Source organism: Poecilia reticulata, linkage group LG8, assembly GCF_000633615.1.
Source record: "Poecilia reticulata strain Guanapo linkage group LG8, Guppy_female_1.0+MT, whole genome shotgun sequence".
In the NCBI taxonomy this organism is placed as follows: Eukaryota; Metazoa; Chordata; class Actinopteri; order Cyprinodontiformes; family Poeciliidae; genus Poecilia; species Poecilia reticulata.
This window is the reverse complement of record NC_024338.1, coordinates 9,061,980-9,082,994: the sequence shown is the minus strand read 5'-3', so window position 1 is coordinate 9,082,994 and position 21,015 is coordinate 9,061,980. Positions and strand designations below refer to the sequence as shown.

Genomic DNA, 21,015 nt, shown 5'->3' with positions numbered 1-21,015 from the left:
TAATTGGGTATTGAAATGTAAGTTTATTCATCCGTTAAAAATCAGAAACTTTTCTGAGAAAAGTGGTTAAAATTGACATTTAGCTTTTATGTGCAACATAAAAACAAAAACTGAAAATAATTCAACTCAACTTTTTGAACTTTTGGACCTTCTTAAAACTTCTGACACAAAGGTGTCACAAGTTGGTCCAACTAAGATGCTAAAGATAGTTCTGACACTAACTTTTATTCTCACTAAATAAAACTATAAAGGATCACAAGCTGTGACTTATGACTACGGGATTTCAAAAGGTCTGTCTCTGTTTGTCACGACGCAAAAATGCAGCAAAAAAGCCAAAATGCAAAAGAAAAAAAACAAACGCCAACCAAGTTCAAATGTCTGAGCTCAACTGTTGAAAATAAAGACATTTAGAAAATTTTGAAAAGGGAAAATATGCCAGAATGCTTTAAAAAAAACAAAAAAAGTGACGGCCATATTTGTTCTGTTCCACTTCAGATCCTGCAGCGTTAAACCAACAAACCGTTCAAGAAGCACGAGTACTTTAGCGAGACGCTGTACCTGCAGGCCTGTGTCAAGATCCTGATCGTGACCTAAGATTAGCACCTGGAAACTATTGTTCAACACAAAGATCAGACGGCAGAAGCAGCTTACCAACTACAGGTTAATAATGGATCCCTCCTGGTCCTTTTAGCCTTAGCCACACAGACCTGCACCTTAATCCAATCTAACGTCTGGCTTCTTAACACAACACTGCATGGATCCTTTACATTAATCTGCATTTACACACACACCTAAAGGCATCAGAATGAAAAAAGTGCTCCAAACTGAAACTGGAGGAGCTTCTGCAGCCTATCTGGTAGTTTGTTATGGGTTATCTTGAAATTGCTACAAAGATTTAGGCTCCATCTGGGGAATGCAGAGTCTCCATCTGAATGAACCAGACGGGGTTAACATATTTTCTGATAATTTGTGTCCACGTCCAAGATATTACAGAATAAAACTCCTTTTTATTCCAACAAACAAAGAGCAGCTTTTTATTTTATCCTCACTGGCAACAAATTGGGCATTTCCTGCTCGCCTTATATGGTCGTCCTGTTTCACCTCCGGTTAGAATCTCAACAAAACTTTTACCACTTTCTACATCGCACTGGGACCACAACGTTCAAAACATCGGTTTTGCACAGCATTGCCCAAAAGTCACAATTGAACCTTTTTCCACATTTTGTCACAAGAGAACATGTGAGGGAGAACAAATGTTTCAGCCAGAAGTTGAAGCAGTTTGGCATAAATGAGTTCAGCCATCTTTGTTTTGATGCCACTAAATAAATAAATTCATACTGCTTTCAGTAGATTAAAATATAAACAGGTCTGAGTCTATTTTACTCATGCACYGGATTTTATTTAAAGATTTTAGAGTAAGTGGGGCAGAAAACAAATGCACGCCACACTTTTCAGATCCTGAACCACTTAGTTTGGGTCAATAACAAATTTGACTCAAATAGATTAAAGTTTATGGTTGTAAGCTGAAAAAATGTGAAAAAAAATTTCAAGTGGTGTGAATACTTTTGCAAGGTACCGGAGTGTGAAATACGTGAACCAGCCACTGTATTAATGAAATTTAAATGTGCAGAAATTTGATTCTTACATCGTTTTATTTTTAAGAACTCCGAGTCGTTGAAGATGATCAGGACTTTATTACACATTGGTTTGCCATGCACACACTTTTAACATTACATTCAATCCTTTGAAACGAGATTAAAAACAGATTGGTAACAGTAGCCGTAGTAACTGAAAATGGAGGTGAAAGGAGCCCAAATAAAGCTGAATTTTGTGCGTTGATCTTTCTAAACGACAGGAAGTTAAAGACCTCAGAGGTGGTCTGAGTTTAACGGAGCACAACAGGCTAAACTTCATTAATACAATGGCTTTGAGGAGAGTCCAACACTGTGTCATGGTTACTCACTGATGGTTTTTTAGAGGTAACAAGAACAAAAAGAGGTTATTTGTTTTCCATGCAGGTTTTTTTCTTCTGGAGCTTCATCACAACTGAAGAATATCTGACCCCCAAAAATAAAAAAAAACTGAGGTTGGCATCTAATTCGTTGCTTGTTGGAGTCGTTTCATGGCTCCGCAGCAGTTCTCAGCAGCTGCTCTGGATCTGACAGGGCGCAGTAGAGCGTGTACCCCAGCTCGTCCACTTCCTGCTCCGTCAGCTCGCAGAACAAGTTAACTTTGGGGTTGAGGGCGCACGGTAGCCTCCCGGCCTCTAGGTGTCCCACCAGCGCTCGCAGCAGCTGCAGGAAGCGGTCAGCCAGCGCCTCCCGGGTCCAGTCGCCTTCCTTCTCGCTCAGCAGCAGGATGACGTTGGTGAGCTGGCTGGAGTTGAGGCGGTGGAGGGCCGGGTTGAGCTTGCACGCCGCCTTCGCCGCCTTGAGGCAGGCGTACCGGCAGCCGCCGTCCTCCTGGTCCAGCGCCCGGAGGCGCGCCGTTTCCGCCACGCGGAAGCTCTGCCGCCACAGGTTCTCGTGGCGCTCGGCGGCGAGCCGGTGTGGCTTGGCGATCAGCGACGTTCCGTCCTCCATCACCAGCAGAGGCAGGAAGTCCACGTACAGCCTGCGGTCCGTCTCATACTGGACCTCCAGGGTGAGCGTCTCCGAGGGAACCACGGGGCGGATGATGTAGTCGAGGACGCTGCCGATGGCGGGCCAGTTGATGGAGCCTGCGACGAGCTTGTCGAAGACCTCCAGGACCGATTTGGGGGAGAGGTAGCCGCCGACCATGCAGCGGTCCCAGTAGCTGCTGCTGCGAGGGAAGTACTCCAGGTTCTCCCTGCGGACGAGCCAGAACCCCGGGATGTTCATGATGGTGTCCTCACCGGGGATGGACGACCACAGGTTCTTCTCCAACACGAGAGGCACCATCAGCTGGGCGTGGTCAGCTGTCACCACCTGCAGGATTGGAACATTTTAATTCAAAATCCCAGATTATTGGGGAGGAAAATTAGCATTTTTTTTCCTGCTGCATGATCCGAACCGCTGACTTGTTTGTGCTTGAGCTGAAGAAATGAATACTTCTGGATTATTCTTAAACTGCACAGCAACAGAGCGTGGCACATCTACAAGTGAATACTACTTTTGAGATGACCTATTTTCCTAGATACTGTTATAATTCTCAGTGAATAGTAATTGTCATAATTTAGTGTAATGGTTGAAGGTGTATTAAGGCCATTATAGATAGAAAAAAGGAAGAGAATTTTCTCTGTAAACTCAAGTTTTTAGATTAATCTTGGAAATATTTGATCTTGAAAACCTGAAAATTTGTGAGAAAAAAAAACACATTTTGAAATTAATCTCTTAATCTTTAAAAGTAAAAAAACTGTTCAATATTTGGAATCTCTGAGTTTCAAAAGTCAAAACTTTTTGTCTTTTAAAATCCAGAATATTTCAGTTTTATTTCTAGAAAATTTCTAATAATCTCAAATTTCATATTTTTATTATTTTTTTAAGCAGAAATGTACWAATTTTTTATTACGGGACTGTTAGCTACTGTTAGCTAGGGCTCCGTCAACGTGTCCTCTGGTGGGCTCACCAGACAAAAAAAAAAAAAAACTACTTTTATAATAATCACGTATTTTACGAGATCAACCAAATTTATTATCAGACTGTACAAGACTATATCCTGTGTTTGTGAGAAACACAAATTTATTACTCTTTTTTTTCCCCCAGCAGAAGTCTAGCAAAATATAGTGAAAGCATTTTTGTCGTTATTTCTTGTTATCTTTTTTAAATCATATACTATTTTTATGATTACAAAAACAAACAAAAAGAAAAAAAGAAGTAAAATACACTTTCTGGAAGTGTTTGTTTCAACACACTCACAAATTAGCCGACTGTACGGGTCGCGCTTCCGGAACCAGTCGAGCAGCGACGGCGCTCACCTGCAGGTCGTCATAGAGACTGCCGCTGAGGTACATCTCTCTGAGCGGCATGTCAGGCAGCTTGGCGTGAAGGAAGACCCGCAGCTCGGCGCAGATGTCCAGCGCCGCCCTCCTGGCCGTGGCCTGCTCCTCGGCGGGGATGTTGACCCTCGTCTGGTAAAAGTCCCACAGATGCTCCTGCAGGGACAGGCGCATGCGGGCCTGCATCAGGCTGGACTGGGTGGCGCCGCTTCCTCCCACCGCGGAGCGACCTGTGGCTCTGCGCAGGCAGTCTGAGGAGACGACGGAGACGCTTTTGTTAAGAATGCAGCAGAACTTTGAGAGAGGAAGAGGGAAACAAACGTCAGAGCTGAGGGGTTTGTACCGTTTGCAAAAGTCATCAAGTCCCTTCAACAAATGTAAAGGTTTTAACAAATAATCTGAACTTTCTGACAGCTGCCTCCAGACTTCAATTAGTGAATAAAAATTGACTTAATTCATTGATGAAATAATCAACTAATTGGGTAATCAATTAATGTAGAGTACAAACGCAAAAAAGAAGCAATATGCTGAAAGAAAAACATAATCAGAGCAGGAATTAAGCCAAAACTGTACAAAAAAGACCCATTTATAACGTGTTTCAAGTATTTTTTAAAGTGCAGATGCATCCTTTGCTACAAAAGATTAAGTGTTTACTAGAGGAATCCAGTCCAACTGAGAATCTGCACACTTGAAAATGTCACAACTATATTTTATATTATGTTGGTCCATCACATAAAATACAAAATAAATACTTTAATGTTTGTCGTATGGTAACAAAATGGAATAAAGTTCAAAGGGATATGAAGGATTTTGCAAAGCACTACTTTTGCGATACCAAGAGCTGGAAAACACTAAACCTAAAAAGCAATAAATTACTGAGGGTGATTCTATAGATGGTTTTGTTATCAGGAACCTAAAATCATCAGAAAATTACAGCTACGGGAAGACAGAAGGTCCAAACCCACTGTAAAGAAAGAGTAGCAATCCTCCAAGGAAGCTGTCTGTCCACAGACAAAGAAAAAAACAAAACAAAAAACACCTGGCTGATTGGCTTTTTCACAAAATTAAACACTGCATAACACAGGGGGAAAAAAACGCACGTCTGAAAATAGAACAATGCCGTCAGAGTGACAGAAGAACACCTGCCTCACCTGGTTCAAAAGAGCAAGAGGTCGTGGGCAGAGACTGCAGGGAGCGGCTAACCGTGGACTTCATGTCGTGGTTGAGAACTCGTGGAGACGAGCCCACCCAGGCGGGCTCTTCCCAGCTTCTCTTCCCCGTCTGCTGCATCTTGGTGGGGCTAGTGGGGGCACTTATGGTCCGGTCATACATCTGCACAAACAACAGGGTCTCAGGTCACGCCTCCAGAAGGGAAGTGTGTGGAGGTAACCAAAAAAAAAGAAAAAAGACTGGGATTGTCAGACTTACTCTTTTGACAGCGAGGGTCGCGATGCCCAGCATGGCTGCCCCGCCCACCCCCAGAACGAGTTTGGCATTGGAAAGCATGAAGTCGATAGCGGTCCCAATCCCGTTGTCGTCTTTCTTCCCCTTGCGGTCTCCGTTCACGCCCGCCATCCTGCCACCGAAAACACACAAACCTGATCATAGCAACAGAATGAAGAAGGAGAAGAAGAAGAATCTATTGTTCCACTTTCAAGAGGTTATAAAAAAAAAAAAACAGGTTTGGTAATTAAAACAAGCATTCTTTGTTGACGCTACCTGAGAGATGCAGATCCTGACGACCTCTCGACCCCACCACCGGGTGTTCCCTTCCCCTCCCCCCGCCCTACATAAGCCCGCCCAGCCTGCTGTTGAGAAAGAACTGGCCCCTCTTCAGCGCCTCCTCCTTATCCTCAGGTACGGTCAGGGCCTGGCAGCGCCGAAACTCACGGGCCACGGCCCGGCGGTAGTAGTTCCGGTCGGTGTACTGAAGGTGACGCCCTGCGCGAAGCAGCGCCCTGTACAGCTCCAGCACGGCACCGCGGGACCAGCTGCCCATCAGGGAACACACATGGATAGGGCGGTGACCCTAGACGCTGAGTGAAAAGGACAATAATAATATTTCACCCTGAACCAGAAGCTCCTTGTAAGATTCCTCAGAAAATCATAGACAGGAAAATGATTTGAGAATCAAGGAAACAATAAACCACAATGAAGAAAACAAGCTGTAGCCTGTTTTAAGTTGCCTGTCGCAATAAACAGTTAATCAATTAATTGCATAATAAATTGAAATTAGCTTGATAATTTACATTTTGATGATTTAGATTTTTTGAAGGAAAATTTCAGAATTTCCCACCAGAGCATTATAAGTCTGGCGGGCCACCAGGCTTTACTTGCCTCCCCACCAGGTTAAGCAATGCTGGCTTATTTAAAAAATGTTTTAATATACACCATACACCAGTGACATTAAGAGTAAAGACTGGCTAAGTTAGTTTTATAAAACATAATTAATCTTTAGCAGACATTTATCTTGTTAAACAGATAACTGCATTTGATTATACACAAACTACATAAAGACGACTTATTTAATCCACTTCTGTATTTTTTGTTGATGTTTTATTTCCAGTTCCGGTCTTAAGTGTTCTGTACAAAGTTTAAGTTTATGAGTCTCTGGACGGATGGACGGACCAACCAACCAGTTCGGTCGACCGACCGACCGAACTGGTTGGTTGGTTGGTTGGTTGGTTGGTTGGGAGGCCCAGACTTCCCTCTCCCCAGAAATTAGTACATTTCTTCCCCAAGGCGTTCCCAGGCCAGCCGAGAGACGTAATCCCTCCAGCGTGTCCTGGGTCTTCCCCGAGGCCTCCTCCCGGTGGGACGTGCCCGGAACACCTCACCAGGGAGGCGTCCAGGAGGCATCCTTACCAGATGCCCGAGCCACCTCAACTGGCTCCTCTCGACATGGAGGAGCAGTGGCTCTACTTTGAGTCCCTCCCGGATGACCGAGCTTCTCACCCTATCTCTAAGGGAGAGCCCAGCCACCCTGCGGAGGAAACCCATTTCGGCCACTTGTATCTGTGATCTCGTTCTTTCAGTCATGACCCAAAGCTCATGACCATAGATGAGGGTGGGAACGTAGACCGACCGGTAAATCGAGAGCTTCGCTTTTTGGCTCAGCTCTCTCTTCACCACGACGGACCGGTACAGCACCCGCTTCACAGTAGACGCTGCCCCAATCCGCCTGTCGATCTCCCGCTCCCTTCATCCCTCATTCGTGAACAAGATCCCCAGATACTTAAAGTCCTCCACTTGAGGCAGGACGACCCCCCTGACCCGGAGAAGGCACTCTACCCTTTTCCGGCTCAAGACCATGGCCTCGGATTTGGAGGCACTGAGCCTCATCCCGGCCGCTTCACATTCATATTGTCAATATACTTGAAAACGGTCTGAAAAAGCAACAACATAATAAAAAGGGACAATTTATAGTCCAGAAAAATATGTAATTTTCACAGGTCTACCTGCAGAGATTTAGGAAAAATCAATGAAAAGCTTGGAGACTGCTGTCGATTCTCGCACGATGAGATCAAAATTAAACTCTCTGCATGTCATGATGCACAAATTGTTGGGAAAAATAACATTAACAAACAGAAAACTTTGGAGGTGGGATTGTTCAGTGTAAGCTACTGGCAGATTTATTGTCAGGAAACTGATACATTTCTGATATAAATCAAAGGATGAGATAAGTGTGAACTTTTCCAAATGGACAGCAATCTTGAACATACAACAACATAAACCTACGTGAACGACCCACTCAGTCGCCTGATTTTAATCCAATTGAAAATCTATTTAAGAGCTGAAGATCACAGTTCAAAGAGAATACCTGATCCTTCAACTTCTACAGATAGTTGGGGCATCATCAAAATGAGCGTGACTAGTTTATTTATACAGGACATACCTTCAACCTGCCATCAACAAAACAGGCTACTTCTACTCCCTTTAATATTACACATAACCCTTTTTTAAATATATATTTGTTGGTGTAACAATAGCTTGAAATGGAAGCATATTTACTAAGAAAAACATTAGAACATTCAATGAACAGTGATAAAGTATGGTGTTCTGCTTCTTAGCTCACAAAACAAAGAAATTCGTCATATTTAATACGAATGTATGAACTTCTCTGAATATACAAATGTAAACGAATAAACCTGCCTTCATGAAAGGTGAACCCTTTATACAAAAATAATCAATTAAAAGTTATGAAGCTCTCAATTCACCATACAAGCAGATCCACATGCTCCTTCTTCAGGTTTGTTAATCTTTAACTAGTTGCAAAACATGAATGGCCGCCCGGACGTTGACAACCATTTCATCACAACCTGTTCTTGTCCTTCGTTACCTCAGCTTTGTTTTGGTCCCTCCCTGAAGCTGAAACACTGATATTCGCCGAGTAAATCTCCCGGTAGCATTAGAGAGAGTAGAAAATGGCTGGTCACGTCCAGCAGAAAGTCACACACCTCCTCACTAGCTTATTAGCTTACCTCGGTAAGCAGCCGTGTGGCGCTGACCTTAGTTTAAGCCCGGTTTAAAGACACGTCGCGTTCAGTACGAGACCGAAACGACGTCTAATAGCAGCGACACAACGATAAAGCACATAAAAAAGAAAAGTTAACCTACGTTTCAGAAAACAGGAGTCAGAAAGGTGTCTTCAGAAGGAGGCTTGTGTCTCTTGTAGCCGGGGGTCACATACGGTGGTGACAACAGGAAGTACGTCAGTACAGAACTACTATATCCGGTTTACATGCGGCTTTTTTATGTAAAAAAAAAAAAAATGTCTCGCAGCTATGATCTGCCCATAAAGCAATCAACACAGGTTGTAACATTTTGTTTTCCTCTTTTGTATATTTTTAGTTAATTGTATTTTATTTTCCAACTCCACGCTGCTTTTATATTATGTCACTTTTTTGTACCGTTTATATTTGATCAGATTTTCTTGATTATTTTTAAATTTCCCCTGCTTAGAGTTGCTCGTGACTGGTTTTTAATATGATTTTTCAATTTAGTAAATTACCCTCTTTCAATAAACAAAAAAAATAACTATACTATACTATACTATACTATACTATACTATACTATACTATACTATACTATACTATACTATACTACACTATACTATGTGTCCGACGTTTTGTTTTGTTGCAACTATGTGTCCGACGTTTTGTTTTGTTGCAACCACAATTATTAATGTAATTTTATTGGAATTTTATACAATAGACCAAAGCAAAGTATCACACAATTGTAACATGGAAGCATAAGAATACATGATTTTTTTTTTTTACAAAAAATCTGAACAGTAGGATGTGCACTTGCTTTCAGCAACCCTGGTTAAAAAAACAAAACAAACAAACAAACAAAAAAACTTTGTAGGACTATGTTTCAGTGTTCAATTCTCAAATGTTTGGCCATCTCTTCAATGCTTTCTTTCAGTTTTGCTCTGTATTCAGCATCTTACTGAGACATTGGTAACATTTCAATAGAATAAAACATCAAAATGGTCATAATTTTGGTCAATCCCACTCCACCCGGGCAAAATAATGTAATAAAAGTCGAATGACTGAGCATTGAGTGATGGCTGTTAACCTGTGTAATTTCAATCAGCTTTGTTAGTCAATACAGATATGCAGAAAACTGTTGCAAAGGCAAAGATTTTATTCCACCATGAAACAAATACATTTTACAGTGGTGAAAGCTAGTAGAAAAAGATTTCAAAACAAAATGTACTGTCTTTTTTTTCAGAAAATGTCAAAACATATCTCCAAGTTATTCAGATTGCTGACAAATATATCTTTACTACAATGATACATGATTCATATAACAATCATTTGCATAAAAATGCAAGCTGCAGAAAAGAAAAACATAAATATGAAACCGGTTTACATGGGTTTACATGACAGACATCAATATTGCTAAAACAAAAATTGTTCATATGTCTTTGATTTTGAAAACTGTTACTTTGTTTTGTGTTATCTGTCCTAACATAATACGATGAAAGCAGATAATGAGTAAATTTGTGTTTTGAGACTTTAAAGATAAAAAAAACAACTCWATCTGGTGTAACTTCACTACATTATAAAAGTTGTATCCAGTGTATTATTGAGTTCTAAAAAAAATTGCAAGCTTCAATAATCAGGATAAAAGGCTACAGAGCATGTTTAAAAGCTGAAGAATAGAAATTTGGATCTAAGTTACAAATGATGCATCCCTGATGTATTTGCAAGTTATTGAATCTACAGTGTATACTGTAGTTTGGACCAGTTACCACAAATATATTACATCTGTTGGCCTGATTGTCTGCAGTAATTGTATGATCAGGGCATGTACTTTATTCCTTTCATTCTTGGTATGATATGCAGATCTCTAACGTCATCATGCTGAAGCAGCCAACACACATAGCGCTCTGTCCCCATGCCCCATCCACTGGTGAGAAGAGGTTTCACTTTGCGCATGCTAATGTACCATTTGTAGGACTCTTCTGATACTGCATGGTGCTTGAGGGCTTCTCGTACCATCTCAGGGGTGGGGTGGCGTTCACCAAGACCAACAGTTTCACCCAGCCCCAGCAAAAGGTCTGCTGCTTTGGCTTTGGACCGTCCTGTCCCCTCTACGTACGCCTGGTAGAAGGGAACTCCCAGGTGGTCCATCTCAGTTAGCCATACAGCACCACCAAATTTCTCTATTAAAACGTGCTCTCCTTTGCGAGTTAGCTTTCTGCCAAAGAGGGGTTGGCCATCTTGCACCCACTCTAAGCAGTCTGGAGAGGGCATCATGGAAATGGCTTGAGCCAGGGGGATTCTTGGCAGAGCTGTTTTTCCTTCCATTTTGCGCAGAATTTCTGTCACGTGTGCTAAGGTTCCAGCAGAGCTCTGGATTATGTCAGAGTGATTTTTTAACATAGACTTGGTCAGGTGGACCAAATATCCCTCTGCAATGGAAATGGCATTGTCCATGTCCCCTAACAATTCACACTCGACATGGTAGAACTGATTCAAGTGTGTGGTGTCTGGATCTTCCCCTCTAAAGCTTGGAGATATGTAGTAGGTTCCGGGTAGGTTCTCCTGAAAGCGAAGGAAGTATTCAAGAACAAACTGCATTGAGTCAGCCAGGTACACATCTTGACCAAGCAGACTTACAGACACTGGTTCTGAGTCGGACCCCAGGCCCATTGGTGAAGATATGGTGTCTGTGGTGAGAGGGGTCAGAGCATAAGAGTACTGGCAGGAATTGTGGAAATATTCCACTGTGCTGTGGAACAGGGTGTTTTGAATTTGAAACAGGTTGCGATACCACTGGCTTTTCATGGCCAGTGTGGAGTGAAGTTGAGGATCTTTCCATGAATTAGGAGGTCTGCACTGGGTGATTTTCGAGTGTGTGTTTTTGAGAGACTCAGCATCAGCTGCTGGGCCATCCAAGGATGACACAAATCCAGGGTAGGTTTGGAAAAATTCTGGTTGTAGCTTGACAGCTTTTGTCCCATCTGGTGAAGGTAGCAGTGGCACCAGTTTGACATGAGCATGGTCGATCTCAAACCCTTCAAAGATCAGTGCAACACCTGAAGCCTTCATTCCTTCCTGCAGCAGTTGAGCAACTTTATATGTGGCCAAGATCAGAGCTTTGTAGTCTGAATCTCCTAGACTAAAAATGTCACTGGACAGGGGCCTGCGTGGTACCAGAACAGTGAGACCAGGTCTATTTGGGTACGGTGTAAGAAAAGCAACATGCTCACTGTCTTCCCACACTCTCCATTGTTGCTGTTCTCCCCTCACAATCCGGCTAAACAAGTTATCATTGGAAGGGTCACCAAAGTAGTCAAAGCAAAATGGTGCATTAGGTGTAGGCAGTGCATTTCTGATTTTGGCTTGAACTTGAGTCATTGCCTCATCATCCCAGCGTGGGCCACTTTTTGAGTTACAGAAGCCTGTGTCATGACTGTGGAACTCCTCTTCTTCGGCAAGATGAGGTTGCCACTTTGGTTCTAACCCATAGAGTGGCAATAATCTAATTTGTGCTGGTTTATCAGGGGTTGGATTAAAAATCAAGGCACAACGTTGTACTCCCAGTCGCTCACAGAGCAAGTTTGATACTGTTTTTGCGCCTTGTAGCATAGTTACAAAATCAGGTGTGGGCAACTGAAAGATACTGTTAGGCCCACTCAGAGTTTTTCTAGTCAGAATGGTTGACCCAGGAGTCCAAGGGTTTGGGTTCAGGTAAGCAACCAGCTCTTCTGTTTCCCAGATCACATTGATGTAGTTCTTCATTGGCTTGAGAACTTCTACCCTGGGAATGCCACCAGTCATTGAGGCCACAAACATCACACCAGCATTTGTTTCAATGACAGCGTCACCTTTTTTGTCCACAGCAATGACACCAGCACACACATCTTTCAGATTTTGGGCTATCACTTCTCTGCAGGCCTTTCTAAGGCTATAGCCTTTGTTGTGGTATAGACTGGCTATTTTCTCTGCCACACTGCTCCTTAAAAAGACATCTCCATCTCCAGAACAGGTAATTGCTACCTTGTCATCTGCATAAATCCCTGCTCCTACTACTGCAGTATCCCCTACTCGCCCTTTTAGTTTTCCGACCAACCCACCTGTCGAGGTAGCAGCTGCCAATGTGTTCCAACGATCCAAGGCCACCGCTCCAACTGTCTGAGGGTGGTTGTTTTTTGAGGTCTTTCCACCACTGACTTTTGCGAGTAACTCTTTGTGACGTATATCAGTGTAAAAATACTCTGGCCCAGCTGGCTTCTCTTTGTCCTTCAGCCCTTGCAGAAACTCTTCAGCTCCTTCACCAACCATCAGTGCATGTGAGCTCTTCTCCATTACACATCTGGCTGCTTTGATAGGGTTTTTTACACTTTTCACACAAGCAACAGATCCTGATCTCATTCGACTTCCATCTACAATGGTTGCTTCCAATTCATTTTTGCCATCTTTGTTGAAAACTGAACCTCTACCTGCATTAAACAGAAAGCAGTCTTCCAAAGCTTCCACAGACCTCTGAACAGCATCCAAACTACTGCCACCTTGTTCAAGAATTTGGGCCCCAAGGGTCAAAGCTGTTTGCAGTGCAAACTCAATCATCTCTGTCACTTTGCTGTTCAGCATACTCTCCTCTCCAGCACCACCATGAATCACAAGGATGTAGTCAGAGCTCATGCCAGATACAGGGTCAATAGCACCTTTGCCCTTCTCTACATTCTCTTGGCATTGAAGCATCTGATCTGTGTTTTGCTGTTTGAACAGGCAATCTAGTGCCCCCATTTGGCTTGTGATGGCATACCTAATAGCTAAAAGCATCAACAACTTCAAGCTCATCTTGAAGTTTTCTTGAAGCTTCTTCAGAGCAACAGCAAATACCCCCTTTCCGTTCAGCACAAGTCGCACCTTATCTTTCTTCCCAAGGTAGGTTACAGCAAGTTGGTCTTGTGCATAAGCATTCCCTACTCCACACTCCACACCTTCCATCGTGTCAGAACCTGTGAGGTATACAGATGGACAACCAAAGGGATCCAGGAATTTCCTTAATGGATTGTCAGATGGTAAAGACCGGCGCAGAGCGGCCAGGTGTGGACCAACACCTTGTCCAGTTTTGGTGCTTCTGATAAGGTTCTTGTGCTCTAAAAAAGCAACATGGAATAGCTGCAGTAAGTTGTTAGTGTAGTGGATGGTGTTATCAGGACGAATGCGGGATCTCACGGTATTAACTAACTTCCTGGAATGCATTGTGAGAGAGTACGTGGGATCACAACGACCATGTTTGTAGTGCCGCATATGTGTCGGTGTGACAAGCATATGTTTGGCAGCAGACTCCCCAAGAGTCTGCCAAAGGGAGAGCTGCAAAGAGAAGTTGACCCAAGCATCATACAAGCCCCTCAGCCCTCTAAAAGTAGAAAACACATCAGGATATGAGGGTAGATCAAAAGTGAGAACTAGATTGTCTGTTGTCAATACAGGGTTCTGCTGGAGGTTCCCTTCAAAGGGGAACTCAAGGGCTTTTGGACATGCAGAATGAACAGTGTTTATCGTCTCAGGCTTGGTCATCTTTTCTAAGTCATTATTGACAAGGTTTAAATCAACAGTCTCAGACAGATGGTATATACGTTCAGTCACAAGAGAAGCTACCATTCCATCCACAGCGCTGTGCTCGAACACCATCCCAGCCGAGCTGTCTTTGAACACAACAAGGTTCAGGACCTGCAAAAAAAAAAAAAAAAAAAAACATAAAAAATTGCATTGGTTTCTTCCTGAAAATTGAAAATTCAGCCATCTCTTAAAATATCAAAACTTTTAAACCCACAAGTACAAAATCTTGTTTGTAATTTAACAATCTTTGAATAAATTATATCTTGTAACATTGGGTTTTGCTTTGTCCATTGATGAACCTACTGGTTGATTTGAATACCCTTTACTCTTTTCAGTGAACCAGGCCTGGATTCAGTTTTTTAATACGGAGGTCTTAGACATATTGCAAATCTTAGGTTCTAAACATGTGTGCATTAAATGAATATACTGATATAGAGTATTGCTCATCATCTAGAAAATTGGATAAGCTTGTAAACTTTCAAATAAATTGAACTAATTTGTATACTTTATTTGATAATAGAAATTTTCTGCAGACTTGAGGAATCTCTTTTATGCACAGTGAAACTACAGAAGTCCTTAATTATTCTTCCTAATCACTATTCATCCACATTTTTCTATCAGTTAATTAAAAACCAGTTTCGATATACCTTGTCATAATGTCTCAGACATGGAGTGTCTCCTCCTCCTCCCAGCCTCACTGCATTGAGGACGTCAGCCATTTCAGAGGGGGCGTCACTATCTTCCAGACACAGTGTAAGGATGGCGCTCTCCATGAGCTCGAGTGATTTTTGCACATCACCTCCTTGTTTGAGAATCTCTTCCCTGAGGGAAGCCCAGGACTTGCGCTCCATAGTTGAGAGGCTGCAGATGACAGAGGGATCTTTCTGTTTCCCAGCTTTGGGCAGATCCATCACCTGGGCCAGTTGCTTATAGATGTCCGCAAAGGACCGTACAGAAACTGGTCCACCGGTGCTGGGACGCCAGAGCATGTCAACGGGGAATGCTCCACTGGCACAGGTGATGATGGCATGGAGACTATCTGGATAGACCTGATGAACAGAGTTTCACAGTATAGTAAGTGAACGGGAAGCAAATTCAGCGTCAAAATGTTTTTCAGAAAGGTCAAATGTTTTGACATTTACTGCATTAATCTCACCTTAATTTCATCTTGGCTCTTGCCAGGGATACGGCTGGCGGCGAACACTTCAGACTGCTGAGTGCGTTCCATAGGAACATCGCCCTCCAGTAGGAGGGGCTCACTGTATAACTTTGCCGCTGCCCAGAGCAGAGCAGCTGCTCTCCCAAGCTGAGAGCATCCCTTAACTTTAGATGGAAGAAGAACAACTGGGAGGGCCGTTGAAGTAGGCAGGGGGTCAGCACAAGAAAGCAAACCCCTCTTGAACTGCTCAGTCACCCAGTTCTCTTGTCCTGCTGCAATGGCCTCTAATTTCCCCTGGGCCTCTTCCAGGGCATTCCTCTGCTGTTCTAGGGTGCTTTTGAACTCAAGGTAAAGATCTGGACTTAGCGTGAGCTGCAGAACACGGCTCACTTCTTGCAGGGTGGCCTCCAACTCTGGAACTGGGTAGTCGAGAAGCGTCATCCTGTTGGAACTGAGGGGGCTTGACGAAGAAACAACAAAAGTGACACTGTCAGTGGAGAAAACATCAATGTTTTCAACAGTCAATCCAACACAGTTAACTCCAAAAGCTGCTGATCATTTTAGGGCAATGACTGCATTGCAAAAATTATTTATGTAACTTACATGTTTTCATATTTTGGGGCATTACAGGTACAAACTGTATCTCTAATACCCAGGTACAGCATCAATAACTTGATGCTATTGTATTTTATTCATTGTATTAAAAACCAAAAAAGGAAGTAAGTGGAAAGAACACGACAGAAACATAATTTTGTGGTAAACAGATTTGCCTGCGAAATGTTTCACGAAGCATATTTAATTTTCTAAAATTAAATCACACCTAAATGTCCCCTTTGCTTCCCGTTCACTTACTATACTGTGAAACTCTGTTCATCAGGTCTGTCCAGATAATCTCCATGCCATCATCACTTGTGCCAGTGGAGCATTCCCCGTTGACATCTTAGTTATTCCTACTGAAAAATGTTTCCACCAACCTTTGTTAGGCCTGTTTTTAGTGCTGCAGCGGTAAGCTACGTCTAATTATTAGAAATCAGCATCATAAATTCTTCTTTAAGAGGTAAACACCATAGAGTTTTACAACTTTATATTGGGAGAATGGAAATGACTTCTTATCTTGTTTCCCAGAAGAAGTCAGATTTCACTTACAAGCTCAGATTTCTGAAGTATGTGACAGCTGTCATGTACACACGCACACACTCACGCACACACACTCACACACTCACAATGAAAATATATTACACAGAGTATGACATACGTTTCCTTCACATGATGCCCAACCGTTCTCACATTAGTGGAGCCAATAAGTCGGTTAGGTTGTTAATGCTTAAAACAGTACAACACAGCTCTCTTTGTGTGTGAAATTGGTGGACATGAATGGAATGCACCCCACCACTGCTGAAGAGAACGGCTCCCTCCGTAATGTCTGGTAACGAGGCCCGTCTGCTCACACGTGAAAGCAGTTACTCCTTTTTCTAAAACTACAACTTTCTGGTCGTCAAGGAAACGCGGTGGAAATTAGATTTGTCTTGATTTGTTCAAATCATCCACACAGTGCCGGCTATCTGCGGTCTGACCGACTTCAGCAGGACTCAGGCTTTAAAAGAAAGCTGGGTTTGTGAAACACGCAAATATTTAGAGGAAATTTACTGCAAGGTGAAATGAACCAAAAGAACGTTTACAAGGAATGTTACGCACCAATAAAACAATCACTTTTTTTGTGCTTGTGTCACAATATCCCCAACTTTTATCCAAGCAAATCAATAACAGATAAGGTTTCTCTGACTTGTTTAAGTATGTTAGAAAAGCAACACCTCAACTCCGCAAAGAAATAAAAATATGTTCACATGAAACTTCAACTGCATGTCAGGATTTGTTATCACAAAAAAACATTAATAGGACAGAAATATGTCCAGGTAAGAAAAAACGTGTAAGAATGCATAAAAATTGTATTGTCGTTATAAACTGGGATGTACAGATAAGGTTATAAACTGCTTGTTATTTTTATTTTTTTTTTTATCTTTTTCTCTTGTTGTGGTGATTGCAGAATAAAAATTATCTTACCTCTCTAAAGGACTTTGTCCAAGATTTGGCCAGCTGCTCCAGTGGGAGACCACTCAGTGGGAGGAAAACTGGGAATGGACGGCACAAACAAGGGATTTTTTTTTTACCATAATGAAGAAGCTGTGACTCCAATTAAGAAACCTTCTCTCCACCTCTCACGGCCCAGCCATCTTCCTGAATAAACTTTCATGTTTCACTTTCTTTGTTTTTTTCTTTTACTTACTAAAAAATTACAATTGAAGTTAAATATGATAAAACACAAAACAAGGCCGAAGTAGCTCTTAAGAAATAAAATGAATCTCCCTTGATCGTCTCAGATCGAAATCCTTTAGAAAAACTGAGAGTTGAGCAAAAGAAAGAACCTGGAAAAATCTAGAGATAAAAAGAGTAATGGTCAAATTAATAAGAATTTACTCAGTAATGTTTTGAATTATAATTCCCCAAGTAGTCACCATACACTAGTAATTTACAGCAAAGAATAAAAAACGTGGTCAGTATCAAAGTCTATAAGTTTCGTCCTTCCTTTAATCCAATTATTACCTAAAATAACAATTATTTTCTAAAATCTGATATTTTATGCATTAAGAAAACAAATTGTTTCACTTTGAATTGTATAATTTCCATATTTTACACATATGTGATGATGTGTGTAAAACAATGTGACAGAACTTACTTATGTCTTTCCACTGGGATGATTTGCCCTTGGCTATTTGGATCTCAAGATTCACTCCAGGACCTGAACATGAATAAATGTCAGGCTTCAATAAATACTCATGGCTCCTCTTTGAGATTTCAGATGATCAGCTTACTCACCTTGGTGTAGTTAGGGTAATGTGGTGAAATTCAGTAATTTTTTTACATGAATATCTATCATAGGACTGAGACGTCTTAACGAAAGCAGATGAGATCAACAACTGAGTGTATTTATACTCTTGTTACGCCTACATAATCCATGAAAGGCTCCCCAAAACAAATCTTTTGCAGGCTTCCTGGGGATGAAAAAAGCTGATTATGTTCTTTTGCGTTTGTTTTCCAGAAAAAAAAAGGGATCTCTCTTACAGATTACCAGTAAATGTCAGGCTAATATCCTCATACAGAAACCTTTTCAAGCATAAACTTCCCTTCTGATGAGATTAACTCCTTAACTGACCCTTACCAAAACGCTAATGTGTCAGACTTAAGTTCTGGGAGGACGCAGATGTCTTCATGACTGTAAAGAGGCTGAACACTCAGCATTTCCTATGAATTTCTTTGTTTCAGTATATTATCTGGCTGGACCGACCAAAAAAATATTTTAATAGGCATAAAAATTACAACCTATCGGAAGGAAATTGACCACTAGGGTAGTTGCCCAGGGTGTTATTTGAAAGTGGGCACAGAAGTGCCAAACAACAAAGTATTTTAAGTATCTTTTTCAATCAATGAGTGAATAAGTCATTCAATCACATTTTATTTATGCAGCACATTTCAGGCATTTCAAAGTGCTTTACATCGTAAAAACACAAAACTACAGCCATAGAAGAATTGAAGCGTTACATTTTGTCAAGTGCCATCGTTACACATCAGATTGTTGATTAATGTCTCATTGATTATGTTTCAACAACAACTCTAAGCAGGCAGATTTTTGAGTCTAGTTTTAAAGAAACTCAGTGTTTTTCACCCTAAGGAGAACTGAGAAGTGTTTTTAAGCTAGCATCAGGTGAAAGAAAATCATAAAATATTCTTACTGTAAGATATTCTCCAGGAAATACCACTGAGCTGTTTTTGGCATTTCTGTAATTCCTAATAAACAACCAAGCAGTAGCGTTGTTTTGGTGGCCAGCTGAGCCTCTTGAACTGAGGACGGTAAGCGAGCCCCTCAAAATCACCCCATTTCGGTATTTATTGACAGAAACTCTAAAAATAGGTATTTAAGTTTTAGGTCAGACAAATGTTTAGTGGAAGTCTTTCACTGACTGATATTTGTGCAGTATCAATATTTGAGATTTCTTTTAAGTTTTCCTTTGAACAGGTTTTCTATTGCTTAAATGTGTGTGCTGTCAATGGAGAGACAGCACCACATCCTTAGTTTCAACCTTCTTAGTTTGGATAATATAGCAGAACAGCTGCTTGTCATCTGCATAAAGCCGATATTTAAAACTGTATTAATGATGTATTAAACTGTATTAATGATGTATTAAAGAACGAGATCACGGGTACAAGCGGCCGAAATGAGTTTCCTCCGCAGGGTGGCTGGGCTCTCCCTTAGAGATAGGGTGAGAAGCTCGGTCATCCGGGAGGGACTCAGAGTAGAGCCGCTGCTCCTCCACGTCGAGAGGAGCCAGTTGAGGTGGCTCGGGCATCTGGTAAGGATGCCTCCTGGACGCCTCCCTGGTGAGATGTTCCGGGCACGTCCCACCGGGAGGAGGCCTCGGGGAAGACCCAGGACACGCTGGAGGGATTACGTCTCTCGGCTGGCCTGGGAACGCCTTGGGATTCCCCCGGAGGAGCTGGAAGAAGTGGCTGGGGAGAGGGAAGTCTGGGCCTCCCTTCTGAAGCTGCTGCCCCCGCGACCCGACCCCGGATAAGCGGAAGAAAATGGATGGATGGATGGATGGTATTAATGATCTGTCCATATGAGGAAAAAAGCAGTGGGCACAAATCTCACATTTTGATCATATTCTAATTAGTAAAGTGGTGACATCCACAAACTGGCACCAAAAAGGAAAATTTCTACTTTTCAGAACTTTTGTCCACCACTGTAAACCAGATTACCACAACTATAATGCTTTCCTCTCTCAGACTGAAATTGTGTACGAAAAGTTAACGTTTTTGTTGTTGTTGATGTAAAAATGCAAGTTTGTCTTTCTCTGTTTGTTAATCCTTTTTTGAGTTGGCTGTCTGCATTTAAGTTGGAACAGACTGCAGACCTCCATAGAAACAAAACCACAGAAATAAAGAATGGATAGATAATCAGTCTTACTTCATGCACATAAAAGATTATAATACAGAAATGTTAAAAATCATAAAGCATTTTCAAGGAAGGATTGTGGCAAACACAAATGTAATATGTTAGAACTTCACATAGTTTTCTCTTAGTTCATATTTAACCTGTTTCTTCTTTGTATTAAAAAATGTGGACAGCTGAGTAAAAACAGAACACAGAAAACAGAAGAAGCAGCTGCTCATATGATGCAGATCATTTTTTCTATATTCTATTTATATAAGGTCACAATGAATCACCAGATGATCGTACACTTAAGTGAGCATTTGCGGGATTACAAACCACTAAAAGAAGGATTTGGTCAGTTTCTAATCCTGGTTTTCTTTCCTTAACCTTTGTCCTCTGTTAAAATTTCACAACAGTAGAAAAACCCATTATCTAATTTTAGTTTCTCTTCTCGTCTGGCAGCTACTGAACGCCATAAAAGGCCACCAAAATGGTGGTTACACTCACAAAAGATGGTGAAAGTTTACTGTATAAACAATTTGACAGTTTTTAATCTCATCAAGCCAGTAGCTCACACAGTGTGGTACGACCTCTATGTGTGAGCATGTTCCTGTACTGTTTTAACTGCTAAAGTACAAAATGCGCCATCAGTCTGTAAATAGACCGAAAGGTGAGAAGATGCTTTAGCAAAGTGGGGCTTTAAGTCTATTAAGCCTTTTTTTTGTTATTATTAATGGATTTTAAGGCTAATTGTACAGAATAAATGTCTGAGAAATAATTTCCAATTATCAATGTGTCATTTTTACATGAAAAAAATCTGGCA

General features: G+C 41.6%; 2 protein-coding genes across 5 annotated transcripts; both read right to left on the bottom strand.

The window, feature by feature from the left end:
- Nucleotides 1–987: 987 nt before the first annotated feature.
- On the bottom strand, nucleotides 988–8,664 carry mief1 (mitochondrial elongation factor 1). 4 transcript variants are annotated; one of them, XM_008415609.1, is made up of 6 exons: nucleotides 8,576–8,664; nucleotides 5,678–5,994; nucleotides 5,387–5,556; nucleotides 5,110–5,290; nucleotides 3,938–4,209; nucleotides 988–2,948 (listed from the first exon to the last, which is right to left on the bottom strand). In XM_008415609.1, the coding sequence occupies exons 3-6, from the start codon at nucleotides 5,531–5,533 to the stop codon at nucleotides 2,121–2,123; spliced, it is 1,428 nt and encodes a 475-aa protein (XP_008413831.1). In that variant the 5' UTR covers nucleotides 5,534–5,556; nucleotides 5,678–5,994; nucleotides 8,576–8,664; the 3' UTR covers nucleotides 988–2,120. The 4 variants fall into 4 exon arrangements, with proteins under 4 accessions (XP_008413831.1, XP_008413830.1, XP_008413833.1 ...); XM_008415608.1 differs by having other exon boundaries at nucleotides 5,387–5,534; XM_008415611.2 differs by lacking the exon at nucleotides 8,576–8,664 and adding an exon at nucleotides 8,440–8,547 and having other exon boundaries at nucleotides 5,387–5,534.
- A 921-nt stretch (nucleotides 8,665–9,585) lies between these two features.
- On the bottom strand, nucleotides 9,586–19,407 carry LOC103468491 (uncharacterized). Its single transcript, XM_008415607.2, has 5 exons — nucleotides 17,937–19,407; nucleotides 17,264–17,331; nucleotides 15,200–15,662; nucleotides 14,691–15,092; nucleotides 9,586–14,154 (listed from the first exon to the last, which is right to left on the bottom strand). The coding sequence occupies exons 3-5, from the start codon at nucleotides 15,641–15,643 to the stop codon at nucleotides 10,267–10,269; spliced, it is 4,734 nt and encodes a 1,577-aa protein (XP_008413829.1). The 5' UTR covers nucleotides 15,644–15,662; nucleotides 17,264–17,331; nucleotides 17,937–19,407; the 3' UTR covers nucleotides 9,586–10,266.
- Between the last annotated feature and the right edge of the window lie 1,608 nt (nucleotides 19,408–21,015).

Coding starts and splice junctions, on each gene's coding strand:
- mief1 (XM_008415609.1), bottom strand. CDS start 5,533: ATGGCGGGCGTGAACGGAGACCGCAAGGGGAAGAAAGACGACAACGGG. Junction 5,291..5,386: donor CGACCCTCGCTGTCAAAAGA/GTAAGTCTGACA, acceptor TTGTTTGTGCAG/ATGTATGACCGGACCATAAG. Junction 4,210..5,109: donor CTCTTGCTCTTTTGAACCAG/GTGAGGCAGGTG, acceptor TCGTCTCCTCAG/ACTGCCTGCGCAGAGCCACA.
- LOC103468491 (XM_008415607.2), bottom strand. CDS start 15,643: ATGACGCTTCTCGACTACCCAGTTCCAGAGTTGGAGGCCACCCTGCAA. Junction 15,093..15,199: donor AGAGCCAAGATGAAATTAAG/GTGAGATTAATG, acceptor TCTGTTCATCAG/GTCTATCCAGATAGTCTCCA. Junction 14,155..14,690: donor GTCTGAGACATTATGACAAG/GTATATCGAAAC, acceptor TTTTTTTTGCAG/GTCCTGAACCTTGTTGTGTT.